The sequence below is a fragment of the Colletotrichum orchidophilum genome (assembly GCF_001831195.1).
Source record: "Colletotrichum orchidophilum strain IMI 309357 chromosome Unknown Scaffold_63.1, whole genome shotgun sequence".
Classification (NCBI taxonomy): Eukaryota; Fungi; Ascomycota; class Sordariomycetes; order Glomerellales; family Glomerellaceae; genus Colletotrichum; species Colletotrichum orchidophilum.
Genome location: NW_019173019.1, coordinates 36,835 through 63,708, shown reverse-complemented (window position 1 = coordinate 63,708; position 26,874 = coordinate 36,835). Strand labels below are relative to the sequence as shown.

The 26,874-nt window shown below is 55.6% G+C and overlaps 9 protein-coding genes across 9 annotated transcripts; 3 read left to right on the top strand and 6 right to left on the bottom strand.

The window, feature by feature from the left end:
* Nucleotides 1-2,340: 2,340 nt before the first annotated feature.
* On the bottom strand, nucleotides 2,341-2,994 carry CORC01_07715 (uncharacterized protein; the record flags this gene model as incomplete). Its single annotated transcript, XM_022619350.1, has 1 exon — nucleotides 2,341-2,994. The coding sequence occupies one exon, from the start codon at nucleotides 2,992-2,994 to the stop codon at nucleotides 2,341-2,343; it is 654 nt and encodes a 217-aa protein (XP_022474086.1).
* An 839-nt stretch (nucleotides 2,995-3,833) lies between these two features.
* On the top strand, nucleotides 3,834-4,133 carry CORC01_07714 (uncharacterized protein; the record flags this gene model as incomplete). Its single annotated transcript, XM_022619349.1, has 1 exon — nucleotides 3,834-4,133. The coding sequence occupies one exon, from the start codon at nucleotides 3,834-3,836 to the stop codon at nucleotides 4,131-4,133; it is 300 nt and encodes a 99-aa protein (XP_022474085.1).
* Nucleotides 4,134-4,657: 524 nt separating this feature from the next.
* CORC01_07713 (uncharacterized protein) lies at nucleotides 4,658-5,458 on the bottom strand (the record flags this gene model as incomplete). Its single annotated transcript, XM_022619348.1, has 3 exons — nucleotides 4,658-5,037; nucleotides 5,088-5,288; nucleotides 5,413-5,458. Coding segments are annotated over 3 exons (627 nt in total), but the record flags the coding sequence as incomplete, so codon positions are not given.
* Nucleotides 5,459-10,950: 5,492 nt separating this feature from the next.
* CORC01_07712 (uncharacterized protein) lies at nucleotides 10,951-12,180 on the top strand (the record flags this gene model as incomplete). Its single annotated transcript, XM_022619347.1, has 1 exon — nucleotides 10,951-12,180. The coding sequence occupies one exon, from the start codon at nucleotides 10,951-10,953 to the stop codon at nucleotides 12,178-12,180; it is 1,230 nt and encodes a 409-aa protein (XP_022474083.1).
* Nucleotides 12,181-13,755: 1,575 nt separating this feature from the next.
* On the bottom strand, nucleotides 13,756-14,878 carry CORC01_07711 (uncharacterized protein; the record flags this gene model as incomplete). The annotated part of the gene is made up of 3 exons (XM_022619346.1): nucleotides 13,756-14,037; nucleotides 14,143-14,625; nucleotides 14,822-14,878. The coding sequence occupies 3 exons, from the start codon at nucleotides 14,876-14,878 to the stop codon at nucleotides 13,756-13,758; spliced, it is 822 nt and encodes a 273-aa protein (XP_022474082.1).
* A 1,026-nt stretch (nucleotides 14,879-15,904) lies between these two features.
* Nucleotides 15,905-17,715, bottom strand: CORC01_07710 (methyl-CpG binding domain-containing protein 4; the record flags this gene model as incomplete). Its single annotated transcript, XM_022619345.1, has 2 exons — nucleotides 15,905-16,893; nucleotides 16,953-17,715. 2 exons carry the CDS (start codon nucleotides 17,713-17,715, stop codon nucleotides 15,905-15,907), a joined length of 1,752 nt encoding a protein of 583 aa, XP_022474081.1.
* A 1,887-nt stretch (nucleotides 17,716-19,602) lies between these two features.
* CORC01_07709 (uncharacterized protein) lies at nucleotides 19,603-20,842 on the top strand (the record flags this gene model as incomplete). The annotated part of the gene is made up of 7 exons (XM_022619344.1): nucleotides 19,603-19,640; nucleotides 19,742-19,900; nucleotides 20,138-20,161; nucleotides 20,230-20,286; nucleotides 20,352-20,479; nucleotides 20,535-20,624; nucleotides 20,685-20,842. The coding sequence occupies 7 exons, from the start codon at nucleotides 19,603-19,605 to the stop codon at nucleotides 20,840-20,842; spliced, it is 654 nt and encodes a 217-aa protein (XP_022474080.1).
* A 496-nt stretch (nucleotides 20,843-21,338) lies between these two features.
* On the bottom strand, nucleotides 21,339-23,527 carry CORC01_07708 (uncharacterized protein; the record flags this gene model as incomplete). Its single annotated transcript, XM_022619343.1, has 3 exons — nucleotides 21,339-22,831; nucleotides 22,937-22,975; nucleotides 23,050-23,527. The coding sequence occupies 3 exons, from the start codon at nucleotides 23,525-23,527 to the stop codon at nucleotides 21,339-21,341; spliced, it is 2,010 nt and encodes a 669-aa protein (XP_022474079.1).
* A 1,174-nt stretch (nucleotides 23,528-24,701) lies between these two features.
* CORC01_07707 (SURF4 family protein) lies at nucleotides 24,702-25,812 on the bottom strand (the record flags this gene model as incomplete). Its single annotated transcript, XM_022619342.1, has 4 exons — nucleotides 24,702-24,839; nucleotides 24,896-25,389; nucleotides 25,446-25,558; nucleotides 25,646-25,812. The coding sequence occupies 4 exons, from the start codon at nucleotides 25,810-25,812 to the stop codon at nucleotides 24,702-24,704; spliced, it is 912 nt and encodes a 303-aa protein (XP_022474078.1).
* Between the last annotated feature and the right edge of the window lie 1,062 nt (nucleotides 25,813-26,874).

Below are 26,874 nucleotides of genomic sequence, written 5' to 3'. Positions count from 1 at the left end.
GTGACTGGGGGCCGTCTACGGCTTCGCTCCGTACGCGACCACCCACCCCCATGCAGTGCCCGGGATACCGGGTCGTACCATGGCCGTATCCGGCAAGGCGCCCCAGGCCGCTTTTGCTATTCTTCTTCCCGACTTTATTCTGAGTGGACGTTTCGCCTGCTTGGTACTTTTCTTTGGCTTGACGACACGCCCTCGACTGCGTCTTGAGTTGTTGACTCTGTCCCATCGCGGGTTCCGAAACGCCGTATACTTTTGAATCTCAACCGCGCACCTGCAAGAGACGATTTCTGACATGGACGACACAAGCCCGAAAAAAAAGAAAGAAAAAACTACACTCGACATACACGCCTCGGGGTGTGCGTCTTCGCATCTGTATGTGTGCGAGGCAGTCATAGACCTCATCAACCGTGCCCCGTCCCTCAAAGGGCGACGAAAAGGTTAAGCGGACCACGGAGGAGGGTGGGATGTGAGGACCGAACATGGGGAGACATGGGTGCGCCTTTCTACGCTTGAGTCATCACCGCATCGTCCATCACGACGACTGCAACACCAAGCCACGACCTAGCAGCGGGAGGAAGAGGATGACGCCCCGGCGGCAGCAACACCAGCAGCAATACCAGCAGCAGCAGAAGCGAGAAGCGGCGGCGGCGGCAGGAGCAGCATCTATAGTGCTGTATTGTGATGCTCGCGCTCCGGCCGGGACTTGATGCATCACCGCCGAACGATCACCCCCCCCCCCCCCCCCCCCCACCCCCCCCCCACCCCCCTCTCCCCGGGGTCGAGCCCCCCCCCCCCCCCCCCCCCCCCTCACATCCCCGCTTCTCCCCCGCTTTCCCCACCGGTGGCCCCCGCCCCGCGCGCCCCCCCCCCCCCCCCCCCCCATCCCAAGCCCCATCCAGCCTACCTTCTCCGGGTGGTTACCCTCCCCCCTCCCTCCCCTCCGGCTCGATTGCACCGTTTTCCAAGGTTTTGCTCACATTGAGCCACTGAAGATCGACGGCTATTACATCGATCCCTCATGGCGTCCCCCCTGCTTGGCGTGATTTCCCATCCGATGTGGAGGGGGGAGGAATTCAACTTTCAAGAGAGAGCATCAAGTGAAAAAATGTGACGGGATGAGATGGGTATGGTGAAGTGAAGGGCGGGCGGGCGGACGGGATGGCATCCCCCCCCATCTCGTCAGCGGAAATCGAGGCGGGGGAAAAAGGGTCAGCCAGCTGAAGGTGCGGGAAAAAACACTGGCTCAATGGTTTGAATTATGATGACCTAGTCACACGGTTTTGCTCCATTGCATGGTACGGATCCCGTGAACAAGGGCTGTTCACTCGTAGCGAAATAGACTATGAGAAAGCAGGTCATGGCATGTATGTGATCACGGCTCTTGACTCGAGATGCAACAACACCATCCATGTTATGCAGCCGGGGACGGGAACGGGAACGGGATAGTTTTCTAGAGATTGTAAGAATCTGTCCGCGTCCCTCGTAGACTCCACCCGGCCAACCATCGCGACCGCCTCCTCCTCCTCCTCCTCCTCCTCGACGACTCCCCGTGCCTCCAGCGGGGCCATAACAAACCCACGATGCTGGCCGCATCAACGGGCCGCGCTGCACGAGAATGCTGGCCGTACAACGATGAACAAAATAAACAAAGACACATACGCGCGCGCACACATGATCCCTCACAACTGTTCTTGCGGTGAAGGAAGAGTCCACAAAAGCAACACTGTAAAATTATACACAGTATGCTGATATTAGGCTACCTGGCTCGCTGTGTACTAGGTATCTTTGCCCTCGATAGAGCTCTCCTCCATCGTCTTTCAAAAAAAACCAAGACGCATTCAACCTCTTCCCCCCATCAGATAATCAAGCCCGCCCCCACCCAAATAGTTCCTGGTATCGAACATGAGCATCGTAGAGACGCCAAAGAACTCCGTTTGGCCCGGTCCCAATCGGGGACCGGTAGATGATTTGAAACAAAAGACCAGCCAATTCCCTTCTTTCCTTCGCAACAGGTTCCCTCGCGATGAACCAATCACTGGTTCCGCCCTTGTATTTGCCCTCCATGTCATGGTTTGCGCCAGTTTGTGTGCGCTGAGTTGCTTCCGTAAAGTTATATCGTTGCCAAGTCCCTCCGTGGGAAGAGCCTGCTTCATCACATGTCCTGCTTCTCTTTTTTGTGGCGCTAGGCCTAGGTCGTCAAATGGTGCCGAGTGTCGCATAAGGTAACGTGGTGAGGCGATAATGGTGATGGTAGGTAGAACAAATAGAAAATAGATCGGGATATGTAGTGCCGATGTCGTGTCAGGTTTAAGTGGGTTCGTTTGCTTCTGGTCCAAACATTCATTCCACCTTCCTCCTCTTTCCCTTTGGCGCGGGGTTCATCCTCGGCGTGTAAGTTACTGTCCGCGTGACCACCTCGCGGATGTGACGCACGCTAGTCCTCGAGGGCTTCTTGGAATCATTCAGTCTCTTGGCCTTGAGGGCTGCGTCCCAATCGAATACTGAATGAACTGATCTGGCGCTGAATGGTGACCGCGCGCTCATTGGTGAATCCAGGTGCGATACCGCTGGAGAAGGCGGGATCTTGAGGCTCGGGAAAGAATTCGCCCCGGTGGGAGGTGCTGACATTGGCAGATGTGTGAAAGGGCTTGGTGGGATGGCTGGCGCCGTAGCCGGAGCCTTGTGCTCGTGTTCACATTTGCAAGAGATATCGGTCCGCTCGCTGGTGGCGGTTGAGGGCATTGAGTCAGGCGTGGACTCGGGCGTAGTGTCTCCAGAGGTTGATGGTTTGAAAGCGGCTGGCGAGTTGAGAGACATGGCTTTGAGGAAATCTGTGTAGGCCGTTGGCGGGCTGATGGGTGTCTTGATAGGAAGGTCTTTGCAAGACATGGGCCTAGCAGAGAGCGGAGTCGAGGTCGAGAACATGTTCTCCGAGGGGAAAGTGCTGGTGACGGGCGTGGCCAGCTGGGCCAACTTGGGTCTGTTGACGGGCATGATGGCTTGAGGCGTGAGGAGAGGCGGGAGAAGAGTGAGGTAGTAGCGAGTGTGTGCAGGGAGAGAGAGAGAGAGAGATGTCCAGTCAACCAAATGACTCTGACGTGGTGAGAGAGGAGAAAGTCAGGCTGCCTACGAGCTGCAGAGACAAGTCGCCTGGGGAGAGAAGGGAGAGAAGAGACCGGCAGTTGCGAGGGTGGGTGGACGTTATATTATTTCGACGACAATGAGGTGGGCGCTTGTGTGCGTGGTCGTAGTGTAAGTGAGCCAGGAAGAGAACTGCAGTGCGAGGCTAAGCTCTGACGGCGGCAAGGAGAATGGAAGGTTTTAGGAAGCTGCTGTGCTCCCGGAAGTCTGGTCTGGGGTTGCTGGGGGCTTGAACAGGTGGGCGATAACAAGCCAGTGCTATTCGCCAGGAATGGGTTTCGAGTTTGGGCGGGAAGACACGCAGGCAGACAATATGTCAGTCTTCCAGGTCGGCAGGCTGGACAAGGGAGGGGCAGAGTAGGGAGGGGTGAGAAGGGGGCGTCTGGTGACGAGATGCCGCGGACGAGGGGGAGGGGGGTGGATGGCTTCAAGGAAGCAAACAACAGAGGATGGAAAGCCTGCACCAAAAGGCTGCGGTAGCGCGTGAAGGATTCTGTGAGGTGAAGAGGAGTCGTGATGTGTTGGTGACAGCGGATACGGATGGTCCAACGAGAAGAAAGCAGTGGCGCGCGGCGGGAGCGTCGAGGAGAGCGGTAGACAGGAACAGGAGCGCGAGAGCGTGGTGGTGGGGAGGACAGCAACGGAGAGAGGTGGCCGGGGTATCTCTAAAGCGGCAGGGAAGCAGCGGGTGGATGAACTGGGATTGGTCGTGGAGCTTCAACAGGGGACAGTCTGATTCGCTGCGTGGGCGCGTGTGGTGTGTGGTGTTCACTGCCTTAGTGCGTGCTGAGCCTGCTGCAGGAGACAGCGAAACAGAGAGACTGGACAGAGACGGGAACGGGGCCTGCCAGGGTAGAGAAAGAGCCAAAGCGGACCAGGGGCTGATGAACTGCTGCCGCAATGAATTTGCCTCTATTGGCGTCCTTTTTGGGGGGGGAAGCGGCTCGTCGCACGCCAAAAGAAAGCGGGCAAATTTTGTCGGTTGTGATTGACACAGCGGTTGGCCTTCGTCCAGTGCTTTGCTGCGGTGCCCGGTGCCCAAACTTGTCGTTGGCTGCGATGGAATGGACTGGCTTTGTCCGTTTGCTTGCGTCCAAAGTCAATAAGCCAATGGGAGTGGCTTGTGTTTGAGGAAGCGGCTGGCGTTCGGCGGATGGCTAGGATCACCGTTTGTCCCGTCGCGCGATCGTGGATGCCTCGTGGCCTCTCGCCCGGTATATGTGATGAATGTGTGATTATTGGACCGCTTGGTCCAAGGTTGTCTGGTGTCGGGTAGCAAAGTCAGCTAAGGCAGGCTCAGGTAGTGGTGTCGTGCGATGACGATGTTGCTTTGTACGGATGTCTTGTCGATTAGGATTGGTCGGCCAGCACTGGTATCCAGCACAGGTATCCGGCACCTGTGAGTCGTAGTCGTCTAGCGAATATCAAGAGTGGTCCCGAGGGCGGAGGCTACGAAGACTTGCAGAACCGGGTGGAGGTGATGCGCCGTGTAAGTGGAGAGGGATGCAAAGCCACCTCAGGCGGTGGACGGTAGAAGAGTCAACAGAGACAGAATGCCGCAGAGAAGCAAAGAAGAGATCGAGAGCCCGAGTAACTCAAATGCGAAGCTACCTAGGCTAGAAAGAGTCAAGAAGACAGTGGCCCGGCGTGGAGAGGCCTCGATTGCTGCTGGTCTGAAAGGCGGAATCAGAGACGTGATTGGCTCTTGGGGGAGGCTCGAGGTGAGGTGTCGTGCAGTTGCGGGCTGTCCGTCGCTGGGTCCAACGGGGCTGCTTATGGGCGCTAGCAAAGGAGCACTGTGGCCAGTCAAAGATGTCGAATGGTAGTGGGAAAACAAGAGTCGGCCGGGGTAGCCGTCCGGAGGGTGTTCCGCGGTTGAGCTGGCTATTCTTAGTGCTCTGGCTCTACGATTGGTGATTGGACGCTGGCCGAGGGCGCTTTCTTACCTGAAAATCCCCACGTCGTCCACCAGATCTTGCAGATGCGTCTTCTACCGGGAAGATATGTCGAGAACCAGTCCCGATGGTGATGTGTGGCGAGGCGGAGCAGGAATCCCGTTGGATGAACCGAATGATTCGAAGCTAGCGAAGACGGGACACAAGAAAAGACGTCTTGGTCCGATGACGAGGGAACCGGCCCGGGGGGGGGGGGGGGGGGGGGGGGGGGGGGGGGAGGAGAGGAGAAGGAAAGGGGGAGGCCCGAGCGCGCGGGGGGGGGGGGGGGGGGGGGGGCGGGGGGGGGGGGGGGGGGGGGGGGGGGGGGGGGGCGAAGGAGGAGGCAAGAGGCAAAGACGAGAAAGAGACGTCGTCAAGCGTCGTCAGACCTTGTGATGGAAGTGGGCCCGAGAGAAGAAGCCGGAGCTGAGCGGGCTTGGAAGGCTATTTGCGAAGAATGATGCCGCAAAGAGTACGGGGTACGGATTGAGTGCGGAATGACAACTGAACAGGGGGAGGCAGGGGCAGGATGCAGGTGAGTGCAGCTGAAGAGTCGAGATGGATAGGAGATGGAAAAAGAGCCAAGGTGAGGAAGTCTCGGTCTGGGAGGAGGCAAGAGCAGAGAACCTTGAAATGACTGGAGGAAGGAAGAGCAGGTGTGAGTCGAGGTGTGACTGACTGCCTTGTTGGTTCTGGCGTTGGTGTCGGTGTCAGTTGATGTTGGGAGGAAGGAAAGCGCTTGGCTCTCGACTTCTTGACTTGGGATCCGAGTGATGAGGAGGGAAGGAGCTGATTGATCACGAGCTTCCATGAATTTTTTTTTCTCCAGCATCATTGCCGGAGTAAGCCATCGTTTTATCCATTCGTCTGTCCGCACCTTTCTCGCTGTTCATTTCCAAAGCGCCTGCCTCAATTCACGACCGACCTTACCTCGCGCCAGTCGCCCGAGGACAAAAACAAAAACAAGATACAAAAAACAAGAAATAAGAAACTAGATTTCGTTTTTCGTCTTGCTTCACTCCGCGCGCGGCACCGTTCAGCGTCTCGACTCTCGACACTCCCTCGATCAATTTGAGCCTATCTTTCCATCTCTTCTCAAGCGCTCTCCATCAATGGCTGCCAGCGGTCCTGTTTCCAGCTACATGGCCCGGCAACCAGAGTCCCGCCAGATGGGAGCGCGCGCCATGTGACGCACAGCGGCGATTGGACCTGGCTGCCACCATGCTGTTGCGACTCGGGGAATTTGCCTACCCATGCACGCAATCTGCCCCCAGCATCAAGTGTGAGGAGCGGGTACGTGGCCGGCCATCTCGTCTGCCTGCCTCCGATACACTGGGGGGGCCTTTTTGCTCCGGCCCCGGCTCTGCAGCGCGCGCCTCCAGCCATGACGAGGTTGGGCCGCGGCCGGGTTGTCGACCCCCACCACCACCACCGTCTTCCGTGTCAAGACATCATGGGCCGGGACAGCTCTCTCAGGCTCGCAGGGCCCGGTTCCGTCTGCGATCCTTCTCCACGACCATTTTGCCCACTAGAGCATCTGCCGACTCTTTGCTCCTGGTTTGCGGATGGTCTAGAATGTCAGTTCTGGTGATAAGCGCCAACCCGAGACTTATTCTATTCGCTGGTCCAAAGGAGATCGAATCCTTCGCGCCTGTTTCCTGCAAGCTCCCTGAGATTTCATTTGCCAGATCCACGCCAGCTCGCGCGCCGCAAACTCTTGGAGGCAGTTTTCCACCTCGCTGCCCATGCTCAGTATGCAGCCACACAATCTCGTCAACTGCTGCCATGAGGCACATTCACCTCGTGTTGGTCCACGCACGCAGGCGGTGTGTTAGTGCGTCTATGGCGTCTTGGGAATCCTTCTGTTGGACGTCAACAATAAACGCGACGTGGAGGATCAAAAGAGGCTGGTTTTTGATCGCGAGAGGCCAATCGCTTTCCGAGCTATTGCTTCAATGTGCCTTGGGCCATCCATATCAGGGCCTTCGACCTGAAGGATCGCGCTTAACATGCTATGCACTCGATCAAAAGAGGCGGTTTAATTTCCTTGCAAAACTGTGCAGACGCCCCTCAAGAACGCCGATTAGACGTGACACGCCCTCGGTGTTGCTAGTGAACCGTCGATTTGCCGCGCGATACTGCAGCGTCGAAGGCTTTAAACAGCAGAGCCATCACCGGAATCAAGTTTCCAAGTTGCTTGAGAAGCCAATGAATCCTCCATCCCCACGAACCCAGGCAGTTCAAGGGACGCCCTCACGGACTGGTTATTGGGTGTCGCTACCTAGCAGGTCTCGACGCTCATCAAACGGATTTCAGCAGCATTCGCGCCTCAGAAGCAATGTCAGGCGTCACAGGATTGGATGACCTTGTCCCTCAAGAGTATACAATGCCACTGTGAGCCGCTGGCCAGTTTTCCTGGCCGGCACTCATCACACATAAGTGGCATGGCCTTCAATGAACACTTCGTCTTCCTGCTAAGCGGAGTGGTCTTCCAGAGAGGAGGGACTTCGTGATGTACATTACCGGCCATGCCTCAGCTTCCGATGACCTTGATTACTCCCGAGACAAAGGCGGCGCGATCTATCAAGGACTCTAGCAGGACAGAAGTATTTCCCTGCCCTGTGCTACGGGTGACTGTATTGCTTACCTGTGAAGTGACGTCTTCCGGCCTGCTTGCGATTAGCTACCAGTCTGATATGACCATCAAACCGAGCGTAGCATACAACCCGAAGCTTCGGGCTTCTTTATCTCTTAACGTAGGAGAAACCTCCCGATCGTGACCTATCATATATTATCCCCCCATGAATAACGATGGCGTTGATGCGTGTATCTGAGTGTCACAAAACTCCTTCCTTCAAAAGGGTTACCGCGAATACAGTACTAAATTTCGCAGCGGTGTACTGATCCTCACTGCGGAAGCGCTATCGGGACCTGTTGTTATAATGTCCAGCCCGAAAGAAACAGTGATCCAGCCAGAAGCGCAGAGCAGGCGAAGGGCACCACCATTCAATGACGACACATACTACTTCCCCTTCTTCCTCTTTACGCTCCATGGACGCACCTCGAAATACACCAAGGAGGCCGCCCAGCGCAGTCGGTTAAGGGACTCTTACCTACCTGCGTTTGCCTGAACATCTGCGTGGATAGCGTGTATCATAATGCCATATGTCTTTTCTTGTCGCGGTGCATTGCATTAATGTAACAGGTTTCTTCTCGCACGTGTGCGTTGCTATACGAGATGGAGGGTTTACGGCGAGGAGAGCCGGTTTTATACGGCCCGGCGCTCAGCCTGGCTAGCAAGGACATGAGATGGAAGGACGGGATCTTGGCAACGTTATGATAATTTGAGAATCGGTATCTTCTTTCTTCCCTAAGACGCCCATTTTTTGCTTGATGGTGACATATTTTCATCTGGGATCGGAGTACGTTTCGAGATGGTGGGAGCGCCTTTCACCATCAGGTTGCCTCGTGGTGCGCTGTCGCTATGGCTATATGGTCCTTGACATACTGAGAAATAGAGTATGATGGCCACAAGTACTACCCGCATCTTTGCAATCTTTCGCACGACAGACTGTATGAAGTTCACAAGCGCTTATACCTCTTAGCCGCGCCGGCCTAGGCTTATACTCGACCGGCGGTGGCATACACGTGACGTAGGTCTTGGCTTTTCTTGAGCTTGCTCAGCTACAGCTTACCGATATATCGTCGTGTACTTCAAACGTGGGCAAGTGGTCTCGACTTGTGATGGTGCCTTTCGATACTTGGCGCTGATGTTCTGAGATAAAATTAGGTCTCACGGCGTGGACCGAGAGAGAACATGAAGTCAACCTGTCAGAGCCCCCTTTATTAAGGAGAATCGTACAGCATGAAATATGAATCGACTTTCAAAGCTTGAAGAGAAGCTCAAATAACTAGAATTCGTGGATGAACCACGGGTTCTACAGGTCATAGAGTGAGACCGTCGAGACTGTACGTGCTTTCGAGACTTGCCAAAATCATTATGCGTCGATTTTTACACTATCATTGGAGTTGCTTGAACCTGTCGTTTAAGAGCTGGACCTTGGGGATGAATGGCATCAAGTCCAACGAATAGTAGGTTGATACCCGAGATGACTTCACTAACCTCGAGGGACCGCTCGGGGGATGGGGTGATCTTGTCGCCCAGGACTTTCAGACTCATCTTCCATTACTTGATAAAGATTCCATGAACAAGAATAGCGACAAATTTCTGTGTCCTGCGTTGCTGTTGAGCTTTGTAGTTTAAGGGAGAAGGGGATAGTCAGCCATCCCCACCCATACTGAGCTCCGCGTGGCCAGGAACGTCCCTCTGACCACCCTATTGCGTACTGCCGTGATGCCTCATATGAAACATGCTTTTGAGTGTGGTCGTGGCGGCGATAGTTGAAGTCTACGTGTACTTCACAACGTGGGTATGGAGTGAGGGAGTTTAGCTCAGGTAGTCTAAGTAACGACTAGTAAAAAAAGCTACATAGGCTGGCCGGTCTGGTCAGTCTTCTCCCACTCCCTTTCGTTTCCGGAATTCAATGAAGCGGATCTCCAATAGGGTACAGCAGTGAGTGTGCGAAAGCGTCGCTGCCGTGTAGTAGCTGCTCAAAGTTCACCCTAAATGGCAGTAGCTAACGTGTTCGACTAACGTGCTCGAAGGCTTGAAGTTGACCCGCTGATGCTCGCCGGGCGGAGTTCCAGCAAGTTCTGGTCCGGTGGTTTAACACGGGAAACAAGGAGAACCTAGGTAAACAAGTAAAAATGAAGTCACATCAGCCAATATCGCTTCAACTCTGGCGTAATTCCAGATCCCTTACTACTCCCCCATCCATTTTGGTCACCTCGAAGACCAACACATTCTATGCTCTGATTGATGGGATGATGCCCTATTGCCTATACCACCGTCTCAGGTCCCTGCCGTCTTCCTGTTGTATACCAATCAACCTTTCTGCCAAGGCCAACCAAGGATCCGCAACCATGAGTGAACAAGAATGCTGGAAGCCTCGGTGGATAGGGGATGGAAGTAATGCATCGCAAGTAGTCTGCTAGATTAGCTAAACGTCTAGACCACAAGATTACGTACGATCCACTCTGAAAGCCGAACTCTGAAATTTTTCTGGAACGTTGTCGGCATCACGCGATGAACGGCCATTTCGCACGCAACCGCCAGGTGGCGTGGGCGCTAGTTGCTCAGCTCAACTCAGCTCAACCCTCGAAAAGCGCCCATCAACACAAGCGAGGAATGCGTTCATTCATCCAGGGTTTTCTTCAGAGAATCTCATTGGAAGATGTGGGATAGGCACGGGACGGCCCTTATTTCCCCTCTTCGGCAAATTGCTAGGACAGCCTGAGGGGAGCCAAGGTGGCTGCCGACATGGCATTCTCTGGCCTCATCGCAAATGGAGGGCTGAATTGCGTATTTCTTGTGCGACACGAGGCTACCTCCTGAACAACCGCATCCGACATGACAACTTGGCACAGAGCAATGGCAAACTTTTTGATCGGAACATGGCTGAGTAGTCGCCCAGGTGATTTGGTGTTTCACGAAACTCAAACTCACTTGAGGTTCTTGCGAGATACACCGGTTCGCCAAAACGCCATCATATCTGGGTTCGCTGAGCTGAATGCTGCTTCCGGTATCTTTAGAAAACTCTGCTTGATCACTTTTTCAGCTTCATTCCAGGAGATGCTTTTCGAGACTATCCTTCGTGGAGTTACGGCGACATTTCACCGCAGGATGGACATAAAAGGGGCACACAGACGGCACCAACATCAACCTCCTTCATCATACTCACCACTTTCTTCTCTTCTCATCCCAGTAATATCCACCATCTTATCCCCATAAGCTCGCCTTCCTACAAACCTCACCATGGGTTTCCTCCAGAACATCCCCGCCAATGAGGTCTCGGCCGCCTACGACACGAAGATCAAGAAGCTCGTCCTCACGGCCAAGGGCCAAGTCCAAAACTTCACCTCCGGCATCGAGTTCCACCGCGTGCCCTTCGCCGGCGGCCTCCTCTTCAACCTACAGGGCTGGGTCGGCCCCATCGGCGAGGGAACCAGGCCATACAGCGTAACAAACTACTTTGACATTGAACTGCCGAGCCCCGTCCTCCCCTCCAACACGGTCCTCGTCAACGTCTCGAACCGTCCCAGCCCCTTTATCGCGCACATCAAGTTCAACGGCCTGCAGCAACAGCAGCAGCAGCAGCAGCCCACCACCACCTCGGCGTCCGCCGTGGAGACCCAGCTCCCAGAGATCAAGACCGTCGCCCCCAACGAGAAAAAGATCACAGCACTGTTCAAGATCCCGTTCGAGATCAGGGAGTCCGATTCTGTCCCCAGAGGCGGCAACGTGAGCATCTCCTTTGACAAGAACTTCCTCACCCTCACCGACGCCGGCATCGACAACGGCGACATCGTCTGGACCTTTGACTCCCTCCAGACGGGCAACACCCAGATCGGCGTCCTCATCGGCGGCGGCATCGCCACCTTTGTCCTCCAAAAGACCTACGACGTCCGCATCGAGGTCCTCGCCGACGAAGCAAAGACCAAAAAGGCCACCCTCTCCGCCGCCTCCACCACTACCTCCATCGACCCAGCCTCGGCCGGCGAGATCCTCTCCTGGACGGGCTTCGTCAACATCGGCCTCAACCTCATCCGCGCCCAGCACCCCACCGCCCGCCTCCTCGAAGCCGACGCGACCCCCATCGGCCGCGACCCCGTCAACGACCCTCTCGCCCTCTCCCGCCTCCGCGTCGTCGCGGGCCTGGACGGCAACCAGAGCGCCGTCGTGCAGTCCACGGGCTGGGGCGAGTTCGGCAGCGTGCAGGTGATCCCCGGCCTTCCGCTCGACGACGTCGCCATCGCGTGGCCTCTGAAGCCCGAGCTGGAGCTCACCCAGGCGTGGGACATCTTGCAGAGGTCCGGGTTCAACGGGCTCGTTGATGCTGTTACGCTGAGGCAGCCGCTGTTTCCTGGGATCGATCAGGTGTTTTACATTTTTACTTCGGGGCCCGAGTTTTTCGGGGTTGGGGTTACGGATCGGAAGGTGCATCGGTTCTCTTCGGGGGGGCGCGAGGTGCAGCTTGCCAACTGAGGAGAGGATGTGACGGGATGGTGTCAAGGAGAGTGGTGGGAAGTGCCCTTGAGTCGCAGGTTGAGTACTATGTTTGAGGGTCGAGGAGGTCTGATAGGATAGTTATCTATTTTGTCCCGACTACAAACGATTTCAGCTACTAGTAATTGCTTCAGACTATGCGCTTGCCAATGCCCTCTTTGGCACAGCAAGATTGTGTGACGACGTCCTTATCCAGAGGTTGACATCATATTTTCCATCCGCCGATGATCTTTGGGGCAGGGCAAAGTGAAGAATGAATAAAACAGCGGTCTTCCATTCTTTTGTTGATGGAAGGCGGGTAGCTGGGGATGGATCCCCAGCTCGATAGGGGCTTTGCGAAGAAGAGTATTTGATTCGGCTTCTGCTGTTCACATGTTGAAGAACTCCATCCCGATCATAACATCTTGATGGCCTTGTGGGGTTGTCAGATGCGCCCAGTTGTAGCTTGGTGGTGGTGGTGGTAGTATTAACCCTATGAGGACTGTCCGCAACCACCGCCGTCAGAGCCGACTCGAGAACTGCCCAATCCACGCCCGTCATGTCTTTCTTTTATGTATTCGAGATAGGATACTCAGAAAGTAAATTAGGATCAAGGACAGTAGAAAGACTACTTTCGAGGTGAGAGGGACCACAGGAGTAATAGCCGAGGTCTGGACTTCAATATCGATGGCGATGATCCTCTTTGACTTGTCGCTTCAATTCCATCGATCCGAAGCTATTCGCCGACAAGAACAACAACTGGGGCAATATCACTACTTACGTGCTTGGAGTATCTCGCTATTTACGTAGTATTGATAAAGAACATAGGCTCTGAGGGATCTCGTTTCCGGTACGCATGGTCTTCGCCAGAATTAACCATAATATCCTGCGCTGAGTGAGGCGCTTCACGCCGTCTACCACACCATCTCGAAGGCCGTTCGCCGATTCCGACTTCGAACCAGAGTCCTACGGCAACCTCTCTGTCGACTGGAAGAAAGGCCTCGGCATGCCGTCTTCGACTCCTGGAGAAGAGGGCGAGGGTGAACTGGAAGCGTTCGCGTTGAAGACGAGCTTAAGATGCCACCAATTCTTGAGCCCGTTTTGAAGGCATAGTGGTAGTCTTAACCTACTACTTCACTACGCGGGTAAATGACTGTAACTCAATCTAAAGAGTACGCACGTTGCTACAACCATGACTTCGAACAACCAACGCCCGGATAACGATATTTTATGCTTCTGCTCTGGCCGAGAAGGCATTAGAGTATCGGCTTCGACTGGGCACCGAGTCATTATCTTTGGTAACACCGGGCATGAGAAGAGAGACAATATTCGATACATATCGTCATGTCGCTGTAAACCGCGTGAGATATTGCCGGATTAGCTGAGTCATATAGACGTAAATAGCACAAAAACTCCAGGCTATATCCGTCATGCTTCCCAATGCCCCCCCCTCCGCCCTAATTGACCCCACCACCTACCCAGGTACTCAGACATGTGTACATGTATCCTTGCTAACCGTGGTTCATCATGCTCGTCGAAAAAAAATCATCGTTGCTGGCCAATCCCTCACAATCATCATACTCGCAGCTCAACCGCAATCCTATCATCCTTATTCACGACTTCCTCCTCACCCCCCTTGCGTCTCCGGCTCAGCTCGCTTTCGGCAATGGACCGAATCAGCTGTATCGCCAGTTCCGTGCCCCTGGAGACGGACACCTCGGACGCATCGGACGGCACGTGGAGGAAGGTCACCCTGCGGTGCTTCTGCGCCTTCCACAGGTGTGCCAGACTGGAGAAGTAGATGAAATCGCAGAGATAGTGCCCCGCGTCTTCGGATATGCGAAGGTCGGATCCCTCCTGGGCAAGGGGTCAGCACTCAACGTCCGCTCCACGGGACCCCGGCGAATGCCAATACTTGACCCTGGGGAAGAGAGACAGAGAAAAAGAAATAAAGGGACTTACCGGGCTGTGATCCTTCCACCGCTCCAGCACATCAGCCAGATCTAACCCCGTCTCAATCTCAGACGGCAAACCGTACCAGACCCAGTCCTCGCCCTCCTCCCTCCGCCTGTCCTCGTCCTCGAGCTTGTTCCCGTCAACGTCCGGAAAAGCGTACCCGTCCCGATGGCCGCGCCGTTCGACAGAGTAGAACAAGCGTGGGCCCGCCATGCCGATGTGGACGGTGGCGTCGATGCGCGGGTGGGTCGCCGGGTCCCAGAGTTGAGGCACCAGGGCGCGGACGTTTTGGTAGTTTACGCGGATGGCTTCCGGATGGACGAGGATTCGGACCGGCGGAAGGGGACGAGAGGAGGAGAAGGAGGAGGAGGAGAATGTGGTTGAAGAGCGGTGGTCTTTTGGGTTCTTGGCGCGGAGGGGCGGGAGGTACGCTGGGAGAGAGTGGGCGATCTCCCAGGATGGGTTTACAGGATACTGAGCTTTAAAGGGCTGGAATTGAACATTGATTAGTATTGGAAACAGTACTTCTTTCGGGAAGGGAATGAGTGTTCTCAAGGAGCCATGCGCGTCGTCCGTCGTCGGTTGCGATGCGATGCCCGGGTACACCGCGGCGGGCATGGCGGGGTAGGAAAGGAGGGGCAATCGGGGGAATGGGGCGGCGCGGGTGGAGATTTGGAAAACGTACGCCGAAGCCGGTGACGAGCACCGTGAACTCGTCTTGCGAATCAATTTGCGACCCCATCGCGAACGGCGCGGGTTTCGGTCGGGTGAAGGAGAGGTGGTGAGGAAAAGGGAATACGTCAACGAAAGGAACTGGTGGTCGTTCGGGACAAAAACCACGCGATCATTCATACGTGGGGGAAAGGATGGGGACGGACGATCTGTCTCACGATGCCCTTTTGTACTCTTCCCTCCAGTCTCCTCCCCTCCCCCCCGTTCCATTTCCCCCCCCTCCACTGCTCTGATGCGGGTGACATCCGCCGGCGCTGGATGCGCTGTGAAAGGGTGGTGGGGTCTCAGCGCTAAGGCACCCGGTGCAGACGCCGTACAGGGCCCGCGCTCACTTGCAGCAGCAAGGGCGATGCGGGGCACACCCGGGGCGTCTTCCAGTTTCACCGCAGCGGCCCGCCTTCCATTTTGCAGACAACACACAAACGGGACCACACGACGCAGTGCTTCATCTTACTCCGTCGACGACTGATTCTCATTCTCATTGCACCTTTACGTCATGGCAAAATGCTTCCAATGTGGTTTTCCCTGGACAGCAGGTATTCAAAGGGTAGGTTGACAGACGGTGGTGCAGATGAGAATCGTGGCACGGGTCAGGCAACGTGTGGTTACAACGGCGTATAAGACATGATTTTTGACCTCACCAGGCGATCCTGGGGCTTGGCAATGTCGTGCTACGAGAAGGGCATCTGGAGAACAATTACAAAACATGATTGGCTGGCATCCAGACTGACACAGCTGAAAAAGGTAAACTCGGCGGTGAGGAGCTAGGATGATGGTGCGAACCTTGGATCTTGCACAAGTCATGACTGAATCGAAACGGGAGAAACATCCAGAAACTTCGTTATGGCCCGTTGATCCTGGAGTCTAAAGGTATCTGTGCTATTCTGAAATGGCCCGTCGCCTGACGGGCGTATATCGACGCCCTCTAATGCCGTAAGTGCAGTGCACCCTCTGTGGTGCGGGTATCAAACCATTTGCCATCATATCCAGCCGCAGCCGAACCAAATCATTAGACACTCGACGGAGAAAAGACACATCAGCTCGATACTGACCGCGGCTCGTCGAGCATCCTCAATCCTCCCGTGTCGTCATATTCTACGCGCTCTTCATTCACAGCCCTTTGCATCTCATCTCGGAGAACTGTCCTCTCCCCCGTGACGGGATCCCACTCCCATCCTTCACGCATCCACATCCACCGTAGACACGCCCGAAGCTCCTTGTCGTCGGGTCGCACTCTCATCCACTCGGGTTGGAAATTAGGCGCAGCGCCCTTGCCGTTCCAGTCTTGGGCCCGCCCCAAAAGCTCGTCGCGACAAAAGATTCGCCAGCTGTCGAGGGCGTATTTGCCCTGGGTGAAGTGCCCCATTTCCCAGGCATCGTCGGCATCTCCAGTAGTAGGCGTTTCAGACGAGCCTTGATCGGTACTGTTGTCGGGTCGAAGTGTGCTGGCCTCGATGTCTCTCTTATCGTACTTCTTCACTCTGTAAACAACCCCTCCTGCCGGGGGCTTCTCGAGCCAGACTCGAGCATACCGCTGTATCGCCGCCGTCCGTACAACAGAAAGCCCCAAATGATGGATCATATTCATGATGATGGGTGTCGCCCGTGGGTCAGCCAAGGCAGCAGGCGTTGGGAAGCGTTCCTTGACCTTGTAAAACGTGGGGATGGCCAGCGTCCCAGCGGTCTTGACGAGGAAGGTCACCACCACAAGCAGCCAGAACGGTTCGTGAGCAAACTCTTCTTGAATCAGACCGAATTTAGGAGCCGAAAGTCGCGGAAAGGGGATTGTGGATACAAGTCCAGCGCCGCGTTTCGACCTAGGAGACTGCTTGGCTGGTGATGGCAGGCTGAAGAAGGGAGATTTGACGGCCGTCTTCCGCCTCGGCGAAGGCCCGGAAAGATTTAGTCCTCGGACTTGATCGGGCTCAAATCCTCGGAGGACAATAATTCGGACGAGTTCATCCGAGACGGACTGCTGCACGGGGTTGGCCAGGTTGGCGTTTCTGCCCGAAGATCCCTGGCTATCTGCGGGCCGTTGGCTTTTAAAGCGCCGGCGTCATCATCATCCGCTCGGCGAGCCGCACAAGTGGCGTTCTGCGCCTTGCTGCTCGACGGCGTTGGCTCCGCCGGGGTTTGTACGGTAGTGTCATTCGGGGCCTCCTTTTCAAGTGACTGTTTGCGAGGCGTGACATTGGGTGTGGCGATACCGTTGCGGATGACTGCCGGAGTGTAGGCGCGAGCCGCGTCGGCGGCGAACGGAGATGGTGCTGGCTGTTCTGGCCGGTTGCGTGGCGATTGTTCGCCCGCGGGAGGCGCGAAATAGTGAGATGTGGATGGTTTGGGAGCGATTCTCCGTCGCTTGACTCGTTGATTGTTGGGTTGGGCGTCCTCATCATCGTTCTCCTCCTCATCTTCTCGTCCGCGCTTGGTGACGCCTTCTCGCTTGAGAATTCGCTCCCGTTTGATGGCAGCAGGTTGGGGTTCAACAGCGATGCCTGATCGATGAACCCGCAGAAGCGTGGCCAATTTTTTGATGGACTGGTCAGTCGCTGCCCAACCTTGACGCAGCTTGTCGGCGGCTAGCGTGGCATCTTTGACCCGCGGGACGAAGGCTAGAAGATCCCGTGCATCGAGAGGCGAGCTGATTGGGCTCTGCTCCTTGATTGAGGCCGCACTCTCAAGCATCAGGTTCCAATCCTCGTATCCGCTGAACAGGCCGAGATCGTATACAGCCAGCTTCTCATCCCACGGGGTGCCGGGTGCAGCGAGTACATCGAGTAAGAATGGCTTGTCCACTTCGGGGACGTCGAAGCCGACGAAGACGTCGTCTGCTAGTGTATGCGCCATTGCTGATGATGTGGATGGACTGACGCGGGCGAATGAAGCGGATGCTGTGGTGTGAAGTTTGTGTGTGGTAAGGTATGGTATGGTGTGGTGTGAGTGACGGATGGAATGAGAAGGAATGAGGTTTTTTCGCGAGGTTGCGAGGAGTATTTGGGAAGGAAGTGAATTGTTCCGGAGATAGGTCTGAGGTATAGGGCAGTGAACTGAAAATAAGTGAGAAGCACCTGAGGTTGACTTGAGCCTACGACGTGAACGAAGATCCAAAGGGGTTGAATTACTTCAGCTGCCTTTGAAGTGAGGCCTGGGGGGCCGCTGAGGACGCCATTGTATGCTGTGGGCGGTCAATGGCATTCAATTGCAGCGTCAAAGGACAAAACAAATGAATGCAGGCAGGCAGGTGCAGGGGAAGAAACACGGCAAGGCAGGTGCGAAGGACGGGGAGTATTCCGTCCGTCGTTAGCAATGGCAACGGCGCTGGTGAGGTGAAGCCGGGTCTGTTTTTAGGAGAGCGTTTCTATTAAGCAGGACAAAAACCTGCTGGAGGTGTGGTTGTTTAGCCTCATGCGGATCCCCCTGGCTCGCCAGGTCCCCTTTTTTTCCCTTTCAGTGTCATCGCCCGGGAGGCTTGTGTGGCTTTGACGCTGATTCTACGGAAATAGGTAGGTATGTCAACCGGTCGCTGGCTCATGGCGACTGGATTGAAACATCTGGGCTGCCGATCAAAGAAACGGGAGCTCATAAACGGCGGCATTCGCGTGAAAGCCATGGACGCGGTGGCTTGATGACGCTCGTGTGGTCCTTATTTGTTCATGTCGCTGACCAACAACAGCCGACCCCAATACCTACACGTATTTCCAAGCATGACATGAAGGGTGGGAGTTCCTGGCCTGTCACTGCTGCAGAGGGCCCTGACGATTAACCAGGTCGGACCAGCTTATTGGAGATCACCTCAGTACATGGCACAGCCAAGACGCCTAGCAGTACTAGAAGCAACTGTACAAGTTCCAAGCCCCCCTCCCGAACAGTTGGTGGTTGTCCAGGGGTGCCTCACCCAGAGCCTCCTCCTCGCCTTCCCCAGATTATGCGATAGGAGAGATAACCTGGTTGGTAGGCTGCTACCTTACCTTCGGTATCGCATTGATCAGATTACGCAATCTGGGACCCAATCTTGTGACTTGTACAAAGGTCCACTCATTGACCTTTTTCGCCGGGGTGATTAGATTGCCAGGAATGGGCGACGGCGATTCCCAGGAAGCAAACAGTGCATAAGAATAGGCTGCTCGAGCGTGTTCCGTGGTGACCGCGAATGTTCGCATTGATTGTAGAAAGTGGATGGCGTGCTCAGGCACTGGTGGCTTCTCCAACTTTGTCCAGCGCGTGCGGTGTGGTGGGTGGTATCTACGACTTTGGACGCATGTGCCTTGATTTACTCGGGGAACGCAAAGGTGCCTCAAATTGGGCGAGTCCCATCGAGGCTGGTAACCATTCCCGCTGGAAATGCTGGAATTATCAAGGCATGAGCATCTGGCACCGTTACCATCATGCCAGCATACCAGCAATTGGTCGCATTCTTTCCTTTTGAGGTGCCCGGCCACCTTCAGCGTACAGTGAGATGTTGCAAGTGCGTGAACCTCTCAGTAAGAGCGACCCTAAGAGTGGCAGTGACATGAGCCAGCCAAAGTCTATCCGGCGATTGTTGTTTTAGTGAGCGGAGACCGAGATAGGCATTCGGTGCTGCGGGTGCGCTTTCGCCCTCTGGCAATCTGGTTGTCTGCCCGGGTGCCACGTCTGCGGAAAGCCGAAGCGGGTACGTATCGCCCCCCCAGTGCAATTGTGTGCTACTGCGGCCTGCCTTCCACTGTCCCAGTGTCCTTCTATGACGGGGAACGCATGATGAGTGGTCCGCCGCGTGACGGCCTGTGGGGCCCGTCATGTCACGTGGGCGCCTTTGCCCAATCCTTGCCTCCCGCCAGCCGGTCGCCTCATTTACTGCCTACTCCCCATTTTCGCTGTTCCTAAGAACTTCCAGATCCTATTCCAACATCCGTCCATCCCTCACCACACACCCCCCCAGCGCGTCCTTGTCCTTTTCTCGAGCGTTCACCAACCCGAATCGAACACTCTCAGCGTCATCCGAGCATCGAGAGATGAGTAGTCGCGGCGGTAAATTAGCCCCCGAAGTCAACCGGTAAGTCCGAATTCTTCCAATCGCGAATCTGCCTACTCGGTACATCTCTGCATCTTTTCCCTGCCTGGCCGCACACGACATCCGGCCCGCCGGCCAAGGTCACCCCACGGCCCATGCCGACCACCTCCGTCCGGCCTCGCCTAGTACCTACCTCGATCCTACCCCGTGTCCCGATGGATACCACCTGGCTGGCGTGCTACTTGATGAGAGAGACATGGCTGACTGGTCGTTGTACAGAGCTCTGTTCGTGAAGAACTTGAGGTAAGCCTCACCCAAGCCTCGAGATTGACCCACGCGACAATCGACATCAATGACTGACACCAATATAGCTACAACGTAACTCCAGAGGAGTTGTTTGACCTGTTTGGAAAATTTGGCCCAATTCGGTACGCACCTCTTGTCGATGACAAACATCGCCATCCTCGAATATCGATACTGACCCCTACCTCAGACAGGTCCGCCAGGGCATTGCGAGCGGCACCAAGGGTACCGCCTTCGTCGTCTATGAAGACGTAATGGATGCGAAGCAAGCTTGCGACAAGCTCAACGGCTTCAACTTCCAGAACCGATACCTCATCGGTATGCTACCCGTCGATCCCATCCAACAAGTGTGGATCCATGCTAACTTGAGTAGTTCTGTATCACCAGCCAGAGAAGATGCTCAAGTCAAAAGAGGACCTCGAGGCTCGCCAGGCTCGTTTAGCGCAGCTCAAGACACAGCACGGTATCGATTGACAATCCGACGGGTCTGCGGCACGCCTCCAGACACCCACCTCGTCTGCAGGCCCGTCTATTTCTTCATCTAAACGAACCACTTCTCCGGATCAGAAGACGATCCTCAGAAAGGGCAAGCCGACCATCACCGGGCACGCACCTAGAACCGGTGTACGATTCGCCGACGGAGTGCTCCCCAACTCGCTCCAGGCCCAGACTTGCGCTTGAGATGGTGGGTCGTCAAACATGACCCGCCAAAAATTTCAAGCTTTGTTCTGGTCGGGGTTCTTACGGTGCAGAGACACGCGCAACTTTTCTTGTTCGCTGGTTTTGGCTTGGCAAACGCCCGAAAACTCACTCAACCTCTCCTGGAGAGTATCACGACCTGATATGAATCTTGTGCGATGGCAGGGGCGATTAGGGGACAGGAAACCGGATTGAGCCGTCCGTGGACTTTGACAAAAAAAAAAACTCAACAGTTCTCGGCGGTGTTGTTTTATATCATATTTTTGTTCTTTCCTTTTTGCTGATTTGGGAAACGGAGGGGGGCGTATTACCTCAACTTGTGGATCACCATCCTTCGACACTCTTCACACACAATAGGTTGCTACCAGAGAATGCATGACAACCGAGGCACTGGCCTCGTGTTCCTCCTCCGTATGCTGGCCCGTTTTGACTATTTTGAGCTGATGCTTCGCGGATATCGTAGTGAATATTGAGTATCTCATGTGCGTATGTTCTCCAACGTCGTAACCACCCACTCCATGAGCTGGCCAGCTTCACTGCTGGACATGTCGTCTTTGGCCGTAAGACATCTTTCCACCACTTGCTTGTAAAGCTTTCCGGTCTTGCTCCCCAGTCCTGGAACCAAGACTGGCAAGACGACCCTGTCCCTCCACTTCTCCCCCGAGTAATGCGGCTTGTAGTACGTTTGCAGCACCTTCCACAACCCAATCTCCAACAACACCAGCCCGAGACTGTACACGTCGTAGCCCTTGCAGTACTGCCTCCTGCCAAGGCCGGTGCCCAGCGACCGCGGGTCCCTGTGGAGGTTGAGGATGCTGGGGTTCCGCGGGCTGACGCTCATCTCGGCGTCAAAGTCTGGGCGGGAGGCGTCGAAGCCGACGAGGTAGGGGGAGCCGACGTCCGGGACGACGGCGGCGGAGACGGTGGCTGCGCGGGTTGCGGCGAGGGAGGCGGCGGAGGGGAAGAAGAGGATGTTTGCGCTGCAGAGGGACTTGTGGAGCCAGTCTAGGGAGTGGAGGGACCAGAGGGCGCAGGCGAGGGTTGATGCGAGGGTGATGCGGTCGTCTAGGTCGGGGGTTTTGAGGTCTGGGGAGGAGATTAGGGCGTGGAGGGTTGAGTGGGATGTCGCTGCTGGCTGTGCTGCTTGTTCTGGTGCTGGTGCTGGCTGTGGTGGTGGTGGTGGTGGCGCTGCTGCTGCGGTAGTGGTCTTGGTCTTGGTCTTACTCTTGGTGACGGGAGACGAGGGCGAGAGCGAGAGCGGGTTCGGGGACGGGGACGGGTGAGAGAGGGGGAGGGGCGGACAGCGGTATACGAGGCCGTAGCGGGCATTGGCCGCGTCGTCGGTGTAGCCCACGCAGTCGATTGTGTGCAGGTCCGGGTGGTTGGAGGAGGCCGAGTGCATCATGCGGGCGAGGTCGTCGAGGCGGCGGAGGTGGAGGAAGCGTTCGTCGGGGGAGGCGGGGTCGTATTCGACCCATTCTACGAGGACGGGGCCGTGGGCGATGTGGGTTGCGTGGGTGCGGGTTGCGGTTGCTGTCAGCGTCAGGGAGGAGAGGAGGTTGGAGGAAGAGGCGGAGGGGGAGGGGGATGTCTTTGCGGTGGAGGAGTTGCGGCGTTTGGTTCCGGTGCCGGGGGACGGCGTCGTCAGGGGTGGTGAGAGCAACGGCGCTGGCATCGGCGTCGGCGTCGGCGTCGGGGAGGAACAAGAGCCGAGGTCGAGGTCCGTACGGGGGATCCTAAAGGCAAAGGTCGGGCGGAAGGAGGCCTGGGGTTCAGCGTCGAGGTTGATGCGCAGCTTTTTGAGGTTTGCCGAGGCGGTGAGCTGCGGGTACGAGTCGGCAGAGGAGGACTCGAGGAGGGCGAGCTGGGCGACGTCGCGGCGGGCCGAGTCGAGGAGAGAGTGGCGCCAGGACCGGTGGAGGGAGGGGAGGAAGCGCGGCGGGAAGAGCTGTTCCAGGCCATCGTTGAAGTCTTTTGGATATTTGTTAGTATTGCTTTGACTTGGGTGAAGTTGTTTTGAGATGAGATATAATATCTGGCTTATATCATTAGTATGCTGGAGGGGGGGTTGTTCACCTTTCAAGTCTTTCAGCAAGGCCGTAAACTTTTCCTTGTCTATCATATAATCATCAGCAACCTGGCAACACACATATACTCTGGAAGGAATAGGAAACTTGACAGCAACGTACCAGCAATAACCCACTTGGCCCTCTTCGAAATCTCCTTCTTCCAATCCCTCCTCTTCCCTTCCACCCCCTTCTCACCAACACCACCACCACCACCACCACCACCACCATCACCGCCGGCCCCAATCCGACCCCCCTCGGCAACATCCTCCACGAGCCCATACCGCTCCTTCAACCGCCCAAAATCCGTCACCGTGGCATGCAACTCCCTCATGATCCCCTCCGCCAACCCCGCCATCCGCGGATCGCCCGCCTCCCTGCTGACGCGCAGATGCGCCTCCAACCGGCCCTCGGCGACGCCCCACTCGCGGCCCCAGACGACGAGCCGCATCTCCTCGATGCGCACCTTGCACAGCAGCCGCTGCGAGTCGGCGTCGAGGTTGGCCGCCGCCGAAAAGTACCCGTACGCTTTCACGCAGCCGTCAAAGAGCTGGCCTAGGAAGCCGACTACGCCAATCGCTGTGCCGATTGCTTCGGCCATGATTTGGGGGTGGGGGGGGTTTGGTTGGGTTACCACCAGGAGGGTCGTTTTGTTTTAATCCTTTGGTTGCTTTGCGCGCTTTTCTTTCTTTCCCCCCCGGCTATGGTCTGATGGTCTCTTTTGACAACTTCCTGGGGCAAGGTAGGTGGGTGGATTTGCTACTGCCCCTTCTTCGACTGACTGCAACGAGCTCGTCGGATATCGCTTTAAGAGGGATCCGGGCCTATCTGAGGTGCTGCTTGTGTTGTTGTAGCTTAGCCGTCCTATGATGGATATGTTCAACAGTGGCTCGATGTTTGAGAGAGAGAGAGGAGGCGAGGTGTGAGGTTACACCGCTTTCTTCAACAGTGGTACTGTCTCACGATATCCCAGGCGTGTCCAATGTGAAGCTCACCTCATGCGGGTGAAATGAACCAAATCGAGGTGAACGAGTGAGTCCCAAGCTCGAGTTGAAAATTTCAAAAAATGAAAGGGGTGGAATTCGAAGTTTAGATTGGTCGAGAAACCAAAATCAGGAGAGTCGGAATAAGTAAGCGACAGACAATGATGCCAGTCGTCAACGGCTTGCATACGTTCCTCGAGGGGTTTCTTAAAGACCTGCATATGATCCACTTCAAATCTCACCCAATAGCAAAGAGCCTAACCGACGGTTGTGTTCCCCCTCACGGGACGGACCAGAGAGCCACCTTTGATGCAAGTCACCCACGAGCGAGGAACCAATTCCAGCCCTCTTCGTCTTAGTGCCGGAGGTTGGCTGACGCCTGCGACCAGGATTAGGGGTGTGGTCGAACGCTCTTAGTCCACTGGGTCGAGCTCCTGCCTATGATGGTTCAGCTGCAGACACGATATAACAAGATGTCCAGAGACACCAGAGTCATGTATGAACTTGAATGTATCTTCTCCATTTCCTAAGCGCGCCGCTTAAACTGTCCTTTTCCACTATTGAACCCTTTCTGTGTCTACCCATCATGTATGTGCAGCGATGTGATCCCATAGACCCACGCCCAAAAATGCAACTGCAGTGCGGGGACGAAGTTGCAAGCCTTTTGAATGCCGTTCGTAATGCCAAGAAAGCGACCTAATGATATCGGTCGTCTTTTGTATTCTCCTTCCCAAAGGTATGTCAGCCCTTTCGAAAATGGGCTTCGTGATTTCCTCCTTAGAAGACCTTCTCCTAGTAAACCTTCTTCTTCTCGTCGATGGAGAACTGGCCAGGGCCAGCGTTGACGAGCAGGAGGAGACCACCGACAATGGACAGGATCTGGAAGAAGTCGTACTTGGCAAAGTCCTTGTGGGGGTGGTGCTCGTGGAGCTGCAGATCATTAGCATACAAACAAGGGGCATTCCGAGAGACTTGGAAGAGCTTACGGTCCAAAAGTTGTTCACAAGGATGTTGAAGATGCTCAGAATGAGGACCAGAAGGGTGGCGCTGAACTTGGCCTTGAAGCCAACAACCACCATGACGCAGGCAACAAAGCCAACCAGGGAGGTGATGATGCGCCAGACGGACCAGGAGCCGCTGAAAACGAAACCGACGAAGAGGAAGATGAGCAGGACACGGCCAGCAAGCTGGAAGTACATCTTGCGGTCCTTCTCGTCAAGCTGGGGCAGACCAGCAAAAGCCTTGGTCTTGCGAACCCACGAATCGGAGAGGACCATGAGGAGACCACCAATGACGGACAGGTTGCGGAGGAAGAAGTTGAGGTCGAAGATCAGGCCATATCCCAGAGCCTGTGTGATGACGACGCCCATGAGGCCGGCGACTGCGTAGTCGGAGTACTTGCGGATGATCACGAGGGTGGAGCATGCGACCATGGCGAGGACGTTCACGATGAGGAACAGGTGGGTAATGCCCGAGGGAACTGTACAGGATTAGCATCCAATTGGTGGCGCATATATCGTAGGCTCGCGGACGTACTGTGGCGGTAGTCGTGGAGGTAGAGGAGCTGGTCGCCCCATTGCGTGATGATTCTCAGAGCATCCTCAAGGAAAGTGACAACGATCAGGAAACGACCAATGGCCGGCAGGTAACTACCGAGGAACGTTAGCCGACAGGAGGCTCATGCGATGACGAACTATCTGACAGCTCCCTGTCAAGACGCCGAGGGTCCAACTCACGGCTTGAGGGGCTCGCTGAGGGTGTCCAACATGTCCTCAATCTTGCTAGTCTGTTGACGGATCAAATCCAAGGGACTGGACTCAGAGCTGTCGGCACTGGGGCCGCCAAAGGAGGCCGAGGGGCCACCGGCACCCAAGCCGTAGGAAGGGCCTCTCTGTTGAGCCATCGTGGGGAGCGGGAGATCGACGGAGGGAAAAGGTTCGTGAGAGAGAAGTGGACGTGGCTGTTGCACAAGAAGGTACAGACAGACCAGCTGTTCGATCTGGCGACTTTATTTTTTTCGAGTCGTCGTCGTCGTCTTCGTCGTCGTCAGGAATGACGGAATTTTCTGGTGGAGGGACGGGGGTCTGAACCGTCAGGTGAAAAAGAGGGTTAACCGCAATTGAGATCCGAGGGCTGGCCTTGACCTTGACGTTTCGGCAAAGGTAATTGGGGGGGAAGGTTTGCGACGAAGTAGAAAGACAGAGGGAGAGCAAAGGATTGGCAAAGGTAGCCCGTTGGCGCTCTGGGAGAGGTTGTCGAGGCAGGCCGTGAACTTTGGATGGTGCTAGCTGGGGTTTCGGAAAAGAAGGGGAGCAACTTTGTAGTGATGTAGGGAACGAAATGGAGAAACCGGAGGGCAAGCTGGCCTGAATGGCGTGGATGACTTCAGATTTGGTACAATGTGTCCTTTCGAGCCTCCCGCGATGGCTGCTCAGTGCTCAGAGGACCGAGGTACCCACTTTTTAGACAGGGCACCCAGAACGGGTAGGTCGCTGGGATGTACCTGCACCTTCCTTCGGTACATGGATCTTTGCCGTGGTCACCGGCTCCCGCGCAGGTACTCCTGGAGGCAACAAGTACCGGCCACACACACACCCGACACCCTCGCTTGTCTCCGGCTCCAGCAGCAGTGCAGCACCAGCAGCAACCTCCACTGTATTCGCACTTTATTAACAGCGTGACAGCCACCTCCAGCTCCGTGGTCACTGGTGCCCTCGGGTTACAGTTTAAGGCACGTATCCGCAGGCGGTGGGCTGCAACCATCGGTTTGAGCCACTGAGCTCCTGCCGCTTGCCCATGCTTAACTCGTGCGTCTGGGTGGTTGGTCCCTGCACAGCTCTGTCCCTGAACTCGGCACGAACGCCTAATTCTTTTTAATTTTCTCTCTTATTGTTTCCGAGTTCCGTGAGTACAGGTACCTGGGTAGCTCTAGCTTCAACCCGCTTTTGGCCGTTGTGTGTTTCAC